Source organism: Saccostrea cucullata, unplaced genomic scaffold (genome assembly GCF_032062105.1).
Source record: "Saccostrea cucullata isolate Sc308-1 unplaced genomic scaffold, CSIRO_AGI_Scuc_v1 ctg23041, whole genome shotgun sequence".
NCBI lineage: Eukaryota > Metazoa > Mollusca > Bivalvia > Ostreida > Ostreidae > Saccostrea > Saccostrea cuccullata.
Genome location: NW_026928697.1, coordinates 2194 through 15000, shown reverse-complemented (window position 1 = coordinate 15000; position 12807 = coordinate 2194). Strand labels below are relative to the sequence as shown.

The 12807-nt window shown below is 36.2% G+C and overlaps 1 protein-coding gene across 1 annotated transcript; it reads right to left on the bottom strand.

The window, feature by feature from the left end:
* Positions 1 to 1131: 1131 nt before the first annotated feature.
* LOC134278485 (uncharacterized) lies at positions 1132 to 7168 on the bottom strand (the record flags this gene model as incomplete). The annotated part of the gene is made up of 4 exons (XM_062760803.1): positions 7112 to 7168; positions 6503 to 6631; positions 4871 to 5008; positions 1132 to 2139 (listed from the first exon to the last, which is right to left on the bottom strand). Coding segments are annotated over exons 1-4 (1293 nt in total), but the record flags the coding sequence as incomplete, so codon positions are not given.
* Between the last annotated feature and the right edge of the window lie 5639 nt (positions 7169 to 12807).

Here is a 12807-nt window from a genome sequence, read left to right as displayed (position 1 = left end):
AGGTTACCGCAGAGTTCTCCGCGCAAACTTTCCCCTCCAAAGTCAGACAAGACTTTGACGTCTAAGGAGCGGGAGGCTAGCGCAGACCTCTCTGCGCAAACTTTCCCCTCCAAAGTAAGACCGAACTTAGTCCTTCTACGCACCGTGAGGTTAGCGCAGAGCTCTCTGCGCAAACTTTCCCCTCCAGAGTCAGACCGAACTTAGTCCTTCTACGCACCGTGAGGTTAGCGCAGGGCTCTCTGCGCAAACTTTCCCCTCCAGAGCCAGACCGAACTTAGTCGTTTTACGCACCGTGAGGTTACCGCAGAGTTCTCCGCGCAAACTTTCCCCTCCAAAGTCAGACAAGACTTTGACGTCTAAGGAGCGGGAGGCTAGCGCAGACCTCTCTGCGCAAACTTTCCCCTCCAAAGTAAGACCGAACTTAGTCCTCCTACGCACCGTGAGGTTAGCGCAGAGCTCTCTGCGCAAACTTTCCCCTCCAGAGTCAGACCGAACTTAGTCCTTCTACGCACCGTGAGGTTAGCGCAGGGCTCTCTGCGCAAACTTTCCCCTCCAGAGTCAGACCGAACTTAGTCGTTTTACGCGTTTAATGCGCACCGAGGTTAGCGCAGAGCTCTCTGCGCAAACTTTCCCCTCCAAAGTCAGACCGAACTTGGTCGTCCAAGCGGAGGGGGCGACTAGCGCAGACCTTAACCAAATATTTTTATGTTTTTAATCCCTAAATTGAAATCATTTTAGCATTTAAAAGAAAATAAATGCATTAAGTGATTTTAATATGTCGCGACTTCAAAAAATTTGCCATAAATTTTGTCGAATGCGTAAAAAATGAAACTATACCACTATATATTTGTTACATGGTCTTTCATTTTAGTTTACAAAATATAGGTATGAAGTGGGAATAGCAGGGCTGGGACGATACAACTTTTTCTATTTTGACATGTATCACAATATTTGAGTCACAATACAGTATGTACTGCAATATTTTGATCTGGTTAAAAATTCTTCATTTTGTACAGAAATGAACAAAGCATTTCTTCAAAAATATGAATAATTTATTTTCAACAGTTGTACAACTGTGTAAAACAAAATTCCAACGGTTAAGACTCTCTCTGCCTTAAAAATAAAACCTACCTGTTGTACAGAGGGACCCACTTTCTTTAGTTTAACATCCTCGTTAGACCACAACCTTGAAATGTCTTTGTGAGTCACATTTGCTTTGTAATTTGGAGGAATACTTCCATTTGGTCCATTGAGTAAGCGATGCTGCCCTGAATCAGGGAGAGCTGAAGTAGACATACTATGGTGTAAGGGTGGATTTCTTTGTAAGAGGGACACACTTGGGGAATGAACTGAATTGATGGCACTGGGGGAATAGGAACTGAGCTGGACACTGCCCATACTGGGAGAGTGGGGAAGGGGCAGTTCCCCTCCTCTTGGTCTCATAGTCTGAGCCGACAGAATATCACTTCTGGGCAACACAGAGGGTGAGGGTGTCACTCTCACACTCCCTAAGTTTGTAGGAATCGGGGAGTTTGTTCCCACACCTGATGACAGAATCTGTTCACCTGTGCCAGTCGACTGGCTCATGACACTCCCCGTCATTTGATTGCCTGTTGTTGTAGTAATTATGATTTTCTTACCACTTGCTGCTGCAAGATTTGCCAAGTTAATTGTACAAGCACCTGTGTTTGGATCCTTCTTGACCAGGCTAGCCCAGTTTATGGACTCAGGTCCAGATTTCGGTGCATCACTCACAGGTACACCTGAACCATTGGTCCTTCCAGATAGATCATTTAAATTAATTGTTGGCACTGATGAGCTTTTAGTCACATAGTTTCCGATCTTCACTGCTCCTCCTGTTGCTTTGTTAACAATCCCACTTAGAGGAATAGTATTTCCCGTCACAGGTACTTTAATAGTGCTGGAACCTTGTCCACCAAGTCTCGTTATTTTGATGATTCTAGGACCCCCCGTGGAGTTAGTTTGATTTTGAGATGTCTGTAGTTTGATCTGACTTTGGAGAGATTCTCCCTGTTTTTGGAGAGATGAAGCTGGGATGCGTATAATGGCTGGGCTGGATGCTGAACGATGCAATAAGGAAGATGGATTATTCTGAACTTTGGATACTTGGGTTATGAGCTGAAAAAAAATTTTTCACAAGGTTAAAACAACTACAGAAGCAGGTCCAATAAATTCTTTCAGCAAATCACCCGATATAGCCAACATACTTGAATATAGTACAATAAAAACAAGAGGCCCACAGGCCTTATAGGTCACCTGAGCATTATGCAACAACTTTCCAGTTACAGTGTATTGAATTTGATTCATGTTTTAAGCCAGATGCTATATGGCATTCACAATTTTGAAAGGGCACCATTGATCATGATAACAATAAACTTAGCAGTTGCTTAGCTTGGTTACTGAATACCCATAAGCAGGGTAGGGGAACAAAAATGCACTCCAACTAATCAGTAATATTAATCAATAATCAGTAGTGCCCCTAACACTCTCACATAAACCCCTGACCCTAGGTTGCACAAATTTTTAAAAGGCACCCTTAAAATTGCCTATCAAAAAGTAAATAAATGTTTTATAAATACAAAGGACCAGATTTCAAACAATTAATTCATTTTCAGTATATAAGTAGAGCCCCCCACCCCTGACCCTGGGGCCTTGAAATTCACAATTCTGCAAGATTAGGGCCCTTGTTCATCATAACTATATAGGTAGTTCATCTGCTTCATACCCAGAGACAGAGAAGAAAATTTTCAAAGATTTAATGTACAATGTATTTTCACTATATAATCAATAGAGCCCCACCCTAATACCAGAACCCCAGACCCTGGGGCAATGAAATTCATAATTTTAGAAGAGGCATTCTTGCTCATCATAACTATGCACTTACTTAGTTTATTTAATACCTAGGAGCAGAGAAGAAGATTTTCAAAGAATTCATGTATTTTCACTATATAATCAATAACGCCCCCCCCCCCCCCACCACCAGAACCATTGACGCCGGGGCCATAAAATTCACAATTTTTGTAGAGGCACTCTTGCTCATCATAACTATGCACTTAGTTAGTTTATTTAATACCTAGGAGCAGAGAAGAAGATTTTCAAAGATTTCATGTATTTTCACCATATGATCAATAGAGCCCCCCCCCCAACACCATAACCCTTGACCCTGGGGCCATAAAATTCACAATTTTGGTTGAGGCACTGAGGTACTCTTGCTCATCATAACTATGCACTTAGTTAGTTTATTTAATACCCAGGAGCAGAGAAGAAGATTTTCAAAGAATTCATGTATTTTCACTATATAATCAATAGAGCCCCCCCCCAACACCAGAACCCTTGATGATAGGGCCATTAAATTCACAAATTTTGGTTGAGGCATACTTGCTCATCACAACTATGCACTTAGTTAGTTTATATAATACCTAGGAGCAAAGAAGAAGATTTTCAAGGAATTCACATATTTTCACTATATAATCAATAGAGCCCCCCCCCCACCCCCCCACACACACACCAGAACCCTTGACCCTGGGGCCATAAAATTCACAATCTTGGTTGAGGAACACTTGCTTATCATAACTATGTACTTAGTTAGTTTATTTAATACCTAGGAGCAGAGAAGAAGATTTTCAAAGAATTCATGTATTTTCACTTTATAAACAATAAAGTCCCCCCCCCCCACCAGAACCATTGACCCTGGGGCCATAAAATTCACAATTTTGGTAGAGGCACTCTTGCTCATCATAATTATTTACTTACTTGGTTTATTTAATACCCAGGGGCAGAGAAGAAGATTTTCAAAGAAATCATGTATTTTTACTATATAATCAATAGAGCCCCACCCTAACACCAGAACCCCTGACCCTGGGGCCATAAAATTCACAATTTTGGTAGAGGCACTCTTGCTCATCATAACTATGTACTTAGTTGGTTTATTTAATACCCAGAAGGAGAGAAGAAGATTTTCAAAGAAATAATGCATTTTCACTATATACTTATTTAGCCCCGCCCTAGCACTAGAACCCCTGACCCCAGGGCCATGAATTTCACAATTTTGGTAGAGGACTCAATGCTGATTACAATCATGCAAATAGTTTGACTGCTTGATGTCCAGGAGTAAAGAAGAAGATTTTTAAAGATTGCATTAATTTTAGTGGTTTTGGCCCCACCCCTCAGGCCCCAGGGGGGCAGGGATCATGAAATTCACAATTTTCGTTCCCCTTCACCCATAGATGCTTTTTGCCAAATTTGGTTGAAATTGGTTCAGTGGTTGCAGAGAAGAAGCTGAAAATGTTCAAATGTTAACACACGACACACGACACACAACACACGACACACGACGGACGACGACGGACGAAAACGGATAGCAATAGGTCACCTGAGTTTACTCAGGTGACCTAAAAAAATAGTATCTGGCTTGAACTTAAACATGGTACAGTGTATAATTAAATAAAGTAACTGCTTGCAAGATCTTTGTTTGGACTGACAAAATTATGAACTCAATTTAAATACTGTAGACATACTTTTTTCCACAGGGTCATAATTCCGCAGAATCTCAATTTTCTGTTCAATCCGCGGGTAGAAAATTACGCGGATTTTCTAGATTGTCACAGAATGCCTTACATTTATATTAAGTATGATTGGACAAATTTCCATGGAAAATTTGTGACCGCGTACATAGCGTAAATTAATACCACCAGGAAAAACGTACTTCTACAGTATCTGATATTCTTTACAAAATTTTCATGACTCTTTGTGACAAAAACTTGAATCTTGAAATCACAAAAGACTCATGAAAATAAATATGTAAATATGACTTCAGAATAAACATGAAGATGAATTCGTAAATTACTACCTGGTTATTTGGAAAAGGGGCTCGTGGGTTGCCTGGTTGTGGAAATGGGTGACTGAATGCTGGGGAGCTGATGCCTCCAATCTGTTGTGGAATAGGAATTGTCTGTGGTATCCCTCCATTAAATACAGGATTGGATATCTATTTCAGAGATCACAAAAAATGTTCTAAGTTTGCCTGTCAATCTAAGAATTTTTTCTACATATCCTCATCATACCTGCCATTAGTGTTAAAATAAAAGGCATTTCAAGCTTTTTTAACCTGGGGTAATAAGCAGGAAGTTAACATTTGTTCTCATTATATTATTCCACTATGCTTTATTACACCAAAACAACAACAACAACAACAACAACAAATGTAGAAAATGTCTGAAATTCAATAGTTGTCAGTAGTATAGAAATCTGTATTTTTAATGTTTCTCACCTTCTTTATACTTCTAGTTTATTACATATTCAAAAATTTGTCCTTTAATTCTTATTTTTTTGAATGAAAAGAAAAGAGCCATGACTATTCTTTCAATAGATTAACATAATGATCAATATACATCTGATCAATACAGAAATTTCCAGAACTTTGTCATAGCTCTTGGTAATACTTAATGAATTTCAAAAACATCAAGACAGATGACTGCTTTCACGGTGCTCCAAATTGCAAAAAGAATGGTCATATTTTCAACCAAAAAATTATTTGGCAACTAAAATTTAACTAGGTGAACAAGTGAATTTTGAAAAGTGAATGTGATTTTTGTGATCAGGGTCAAGATATCCTTTTTCTGTTTCCAAGATTCTCTATCATGACAATGTTTGAAAAATATTCTTAATGAACTTGGTAAAGATTTGCAAGGACCTAGATTATGTAATGTTATTGAAAGATTTTATTTTGAAAACAGCAAATCAAAATTATTTGATCATAGGACATACCAAAACAACATCGGGCAAATACAAGTATGACAGTCTAACTCATCTGACAATAATTCCAACATTCAATAATTTCTTAAATCTCATTAACAGAAAAGGGGAATTTTTACTTTTATAATGGCATTAAGTGACTAAAGTGAGTGTGTGGTATTTAAAATTTCAGTGGCATCACACTGTTTGACCAAGATGCAGATACATGTCTTTTAACAGTTTTCTTAGTTTCTGAAAAAATGAACAATCACTTAAAATATACATTTTAGTCTTACAGTATGTTATTGATAAAACTGAAAAGGCATGTAGATTGTAATTGGTTATTTAAGTTAGAATAATAACTGTGTCTTGGACCACCATCGTTCAAATACCACCCATAAATCCTTAATGTATGGGGAAAAATATATAAAGGTGTGTTAAATTAATCATATTCATAAGAACTTATCTGGTGATTGTGGATAACTTTTAACCAAAAATTTAAATCATATGAACATGATGAAGGGAGAATTCAAAACTTTTCTCAACTTTTTGCACTCCCTTAAAATTCACAAACCATGTTGACATTTAGAACTTTCTTGATAATTCATAGAAAATATACTGAATAAGAGTTATTGCCTGAGTCTGTTTTAGCTATATTGCGAATACGTGGAACACATTCTGTTACAGAAGGCCAGGTGTAGGACACTGTCATTTTCATGATTAAAAACCTTTATCTAGTTATACATACAAGTGGTTGAGATTGTCCTGGATACACTGTGTGGTGAGAAAATGTGCTTGTTTCATCAAATTCATCTTCAAAATCTCCTGTGATGCCTGACTCATCTAATGCAGCTGATAATATGTCTGTGAAATCGTTCTGAAAAAAAAACTATACATGTAAAACTGTTTCATTCATCATTAATATTCCATTCTTCTTTAAGTTCATCTTTTTTTTTCAAATGCTATCCTTTATCTCAATTATGACGCAGAAAATGAGCATTACCATGATTACTATTGTTGGATATTACTTTTCTTTGACTATTTAAACAGCCAATGTCATGTACTTTTACTTTCATGAAAATATTTACAGTAAACATGTTTAGTTAAGGAGTGGGCAAGGGAAATCCTCTACCCCTTCACCTTTCGTCTCCCTTCCTTTCCCTCCCTCTCTCCAACTTTCTCTTTACCTGTCCCTTCTTACTTATGATCATAAACGAGGAAGGTTGACCGGTGAGAAAAATTAAAAATAATTTTCTAGCTTTTATTGTGGACATATTGTGATTAAATCTCTGAATAACCCACAGTAAATTAATGGATTTTGACATAAAATTTACTTAAAAGGAAATTCTCCTCTTACATTCGATTCATTTGCCATCACTAGCAAGAGAAGTTCGCAGACCGTTTCAACGCATTTTCGCAACCACCATCATATAAATTTCCCAGAATTCCCTCTCTGACGTGTGCGTCGTAATCGTAACTTCTCGGGTATTTACACGATATCGTGAAAAAGAATGAGATATTCCGACAGGTGCGATATAGAATCAAAGTACGGGATGTACTCCCTGTAGTAACAAACTCGACAGTAGAAGTGGTTTTTTGGTTAATAAAGTGGTTTTTTAGTTAATTTTTATCAAGATTCATTTTCCTTTTTTCAACAGTTATTTCATAACATGCTAGTAGTTTTCCGATCCGAAATATAAGTCAATATAAGTCAAATTTCTCAGATTCCTTCATTATTTAACTATCAGGAGACACATACTCTTTATCAATTGTTTATTCCCGCTTGGCAAATAAACCCATCTTATTCAATATAACCTGCATTTTGGTCACTAAAACTTTTTTGAATATAAAGAATAGGAATTTTATTTATTACATTAAAACCAGCTTCATTAAATGAATTGCTTTTTTACAACTCTTTTAATAAAGGGGGAGGGTGAAATTTTTATCCAATGAAATCAGACTTTTAAACATTGTTAAACATCGTTTAGTTTTCACATATGCAAAGGAATGGACGTATGAACCTCAAATCTTTCCATATGTTTCTTATGCAAAATTAAATGCATAATATTGATATTTAGTATATCTAAATAATTAATTTACCATCCAAATTACTCTACAACAGTTGTAGAGTAGATTTCGGATCGGAAACCCTTCGCCAGCGAAGATGGTCATTTGAAATCGGTAAAATAGTCTAGCATTTCGTTTATTTCTGTGAAAAAAAAAAATAAAAAATAAAAAAAATTTAAAATTATAGAATTTTCTCTCTTTGTTTTTCCAGAAAGTTACGTTTTTTGAAAATTCACACCAATATCTATATAAATATAAAATATCATTCAAAGTTGTTGACTTATGAGAAATGACTTGGAGGTATAGGTGGCATATAGCAATTTAATGCTAACGTTCGCAGGCATTTGCTAAAAAGTCTTGCATCCCCTTGGGTCAAAACATGTGTGGATCTGGCTGGGACCATAAAACTTAGATGAGCTTACTTTGATCTATGTTTTATGGCCCCCAGGCCTACAAAGGCGGATTCAGGGGGTCGGGGGGTTGGGTTCGGGAAACCCACCCCCCGCTCATTGATATTTTTTTTTTAACAAGTGTCATTTTGTCATTTTGTTGCATAACTTATCATTTGTATCAATACTTTATATAAAGATAGAACTTTTCCGTAAATTACAAAATGTAAGTCATTTGCGTTATAAAGATATCACAATTTAATTTGGATTCTCGGAATTTTCGCTGACTCGGAAGAAAATCCAAAAGATTTAAATAACACATTACAGAGAAGATAAAATTGCATTATTAGATGAAACGAGGTGTTCTCCACGTTCAGATTTGTATGAAAAGCTTTAATTTAAATGTATTAACTATATTTCTTTACTTAATTTTGCATTTTTCAAAAATATATTTTTTTGATCAGTTACGCCATATATGGCTTTAATCTATTTCTTGTTTTTAGAATTTAATGAAATCAGAACTCATTGTGTAGGGTATTTCAACAAAACAAGAGGCCCATGGGCCACATCGCTCACCTGAGTAGAAATTGTTTTATTATTGAAAAGTTTAAATCCAAAAGTAGTCCCATGTCCAATCATGGCTTTGCTATTCTTGAGAAGAAGATTTTTAAAGACTTTTCCTATATATTTCTATGTAAAACTTTGGTTGGTCATTTTGGCCCCGCCCTATCCCCAGGGGTCATGATTTGAACAAACTTGAATCTACACTACCGCAGGATGCTTCTATATAAATATGATCAATTATGGCTTTGTTATTCTTGAGAAGAAGATTTTCAAAGAATTTTCCTATATATTTCTATGTAAAATTTTGGTCGGCCATTGTGGCCCCACCCTACCCCCGAGGGTCATTATTTAAACAAACTTGAATCTACACTACCTAAGGATGCTTCCATATAAGTTTCATCCTTCCTGGCACAGTGGTTCTTGAATTTAAAGAAGATTTTTAATATATTTTCATATGTATTTCTATGTAAAACTTTGGTCGGCCATTTTGGCCCCGCCCTACCCCCGGGGGTCATGATTTGAACAAACTTGAATCTACACTGCCTGAGAATGCTTTCATATAAGTTTCATCTTTCCTGGCACAGTGGTTCTTGAGAAGAAGATTTTTAAAGAATTTTCCTATATATTTCTATGTAAAACTTTGGTTGGCCATTGTGGCCCCCGCCCTACCCCCGGGGGTCATGATTTGAACAAACTTGAATCTACACTACCTGATGATGCTTCCATATAAGTGTCATCTTTCCTGGCACAGTGGTTCTTGAGAAGAAGCTTTTTAAAGAATTTTCCTATATATTTCTATGTAAAACTTTGGTCAGCCATTGTGGCCCCGTCCTACCCCTGGGGGTCATGATTTGAACAAACTTGAATCTACACTACCTGAGGATGCTTCCATATAAACATGATCAATTATGGCTTTGTTTTTCTTGAGAAGAAGATTTTTAAAGAATTTTTCCTATATATTTCTATGTAAGACTTTGGACGGCCATTGTGGCCCCGCCCTACCCCCGGGGGTCATGATTTGAACAAATTTGAATCTACACTACCTGAGGATGCTTCCAAATAAGTTTCATCTTTCCTGGCACTGTGGTTCTTGAGAAGAAGATTTTTAAAACATGCCACCAATTTTTTATTAATTCTCAATTATCTCCCCTTGAATGAGGGCGTGGCCCTTCATTTGAACAAACTTGAATCCCCTTTACCCAAGGATGCTTTGTGGCAAGTTTGGTTGAAATTGGCCCAGCGGTTCTTGAGAAGAAGTCGAAAATGTGAAAAGTTTACAGACAGACGGACGGACAGACGGACTACAGACAAAATGTGATCAGAAAAGCCCACTTGAGCCTTCGGCTCAGGTGAGCTAAAAAAGGAAAAACATTTATACTTCAATCCACATTTCAGAGTGTTCATAGCATTCCAAATGGACTTAACTTCAAAACAAACTTCATAAGCAGACAGAGGTGGTAATTAATCTCAATGTGACAGATAAAGATAATGCTTTGGATTTTCTTCAGGAGGAAAGCTAATTAATCCCAAGGGACTCATTCATTGCAGCATTCAGTTTACAAGGAACATTTTCAGAAGTTATCTCTCTTTGCCAATTTATTCTTATATAAAGTTAAGGAATCTACCCCACCACCCCAGCTCCAAACCAGAGGACATAGAAAAACAAACTTAGCATCAAAATATGTCTTTTTGCCAATTGAACTACCATACCAAATTTGAACTTAATTGGACTACAATAAAAAAAGTTATTAGGAAAAAAAACAGAAAATTTGTGGACGGAAGAATGACAGACGGACAGACAGACGGACAGACAGACAGACAGACAGAGTGATTACTATAGGGCACCCGCAAATCCTTGCGGGGCCCTAAATATTAGAACAGATCGGCTAATAAAGGAGCACAATTAATGACCACCAGAATGCCAAGTTTTGAAGGTATCGGTCTCCGAAAAATGGAAAAAAGGTGTCGATAAGGAACTCCAGCCTCCTTTTAATATCAACTTCAGGATGCTTTTAGGTAGAATCAGGGAGATTTTTAACAAAGTGATTTTCCTTGATGACCTATCACAAGATACGAACATATCTGTGTTCCATTTTTATTGAAAAAGCAGATCTTTTAAAAAATCCACAAAATTTGAGATCACCCTCCCTTTTCCATCCTGTACTTAACAAAATAAAATGTATTGCTGGGTTCGTTCTTGAACTGTTTGATTAACTATGCGAAAAATATCACTAAACCTTTTTATTTTGAAAAAATCCGTTAAGCATTAAAACGTTCATGCATGATGTGTTAAACTCTCACAATTTCCCAAATACTAATATTACAAATTTTAAGATTAAAATAAATGAAGTGTTTTTAGCCAAAAGCAAATATATAAATAAACAAATTTCTGAACTAAATTTTATATTGTGTAACTATGTATACTTATATTCAGGATTTACATATACAAATGTACTTCTTTCTAAATAAATATTACACAAAATTTGTGTTTTACGAGGGGTGATCAAAAAGTTTTCGAACTAATTGAATAACATTCAATAAAGGAATATTGTAGGGTTTCAGTGTTGAAAAATTTTCAAAGTAATCCTCTCCAATTTTATTGCACATCTGCAACCATTCTGCCAAACCGCGGATCATGTGATATAGGCGGTCACGTGACATGCTCATAAGCATTCTGTCACAGAAGCTAATTTTTTTCCAGATTCTTATATTTCTAACAATGCTGGTTATTTTTTTTTTACAACAGAAATAGTCCATTTGTCAGAAATGGCCTAATTTCGACAATAGTATGGTGGATAATGAGATTCTTTTGCAGAATGAGCATGGTGACCATCAAAATCCAAGTCTTCTGTCTTTCGAGCGTCGTTTATTTCATGTGGATAAAGTATGGATGCCTTCACTTTATCATATCTTATATGTTAAAAGTCTAAAATAAACGATATTTTAGGGATTTATATAATTACATTATTGTAAAGATATTCATTTATTTTTCCGACTGTAATTTGGCGATCTTTCATATTAAATTGTTTAACAAATTTAAAAACACTCTCTTTCCCAGTGTGCTTTCACTGGGCAACAAGAACAAACATCATTTTTAAACATCTACCTTCCTTCACCTAAACATTCAATCTAATTAATGACAGAACATCTGACAATTCTTTTTTCTTGTCACAAGTGATCTACCTTATGACGTCATTTTCACATTGTGACGTCACAAACATGATGCAAAACGTTTCACTACATATGCTATATATAGAACATGTGTATGAATCAAATTTCATTCTGATCTAAATTGTGGTTTTGCAAATATATAGTTCGCGAACTTTTTGTTCACCCCTCGTATACTACAAGTAACTAATATAATCTAAGATATTTTTGTTAATATTTTATTCTAAAAATATAACTGAATTAAGTGTGTATTGATTACATTGGTGTAGGAAGCAAATTGCTAATTGAAAAAGAAAAAAAATCAGAAATGAAAAAATTGACAAGAAAAAATAAGGAAAATATGTCCATTGTCCAAACTAGTAGTCCAAACCCAAAAATTCTATTTAGGGGAGGGGGTTAGGATCAATTACTTTATTCAAGCACTACCACTTACTTTTTTTTTCTTTGACTACACTGTAACATGCCTGTTTAAAGGGTTGGGGGCTAAATCAATGTCGCTTTCTTCAATGCCTATATTATGTCCTTTTTTTTTGCAAAAATGGGGGAGGAACTAAGCATCACTAGCCCCCCCCCCCATTCCCGATGCCTATGGATTAAATTAATCAGTTGTGAAAACCAAGTCATAAATTTGTGTTTTTATCCTGTGAAATTTAAAACCGGTTTAATGATCAAAATTCAACGACCCTGCTCAGTTTTCAACAGACTAGGGTCTAAATTCAACACCTTTGGTCTCAGTATTCAACGTTGAAAAATGACCCCCGGGTCAATTTTCAACCTGGTGTCATATAATATATTGAACCCCGCAATATTTTGAACCGGGGTTCAAAATATCGCTGCGAAATATTGAACCCCCCTAATAAAATAT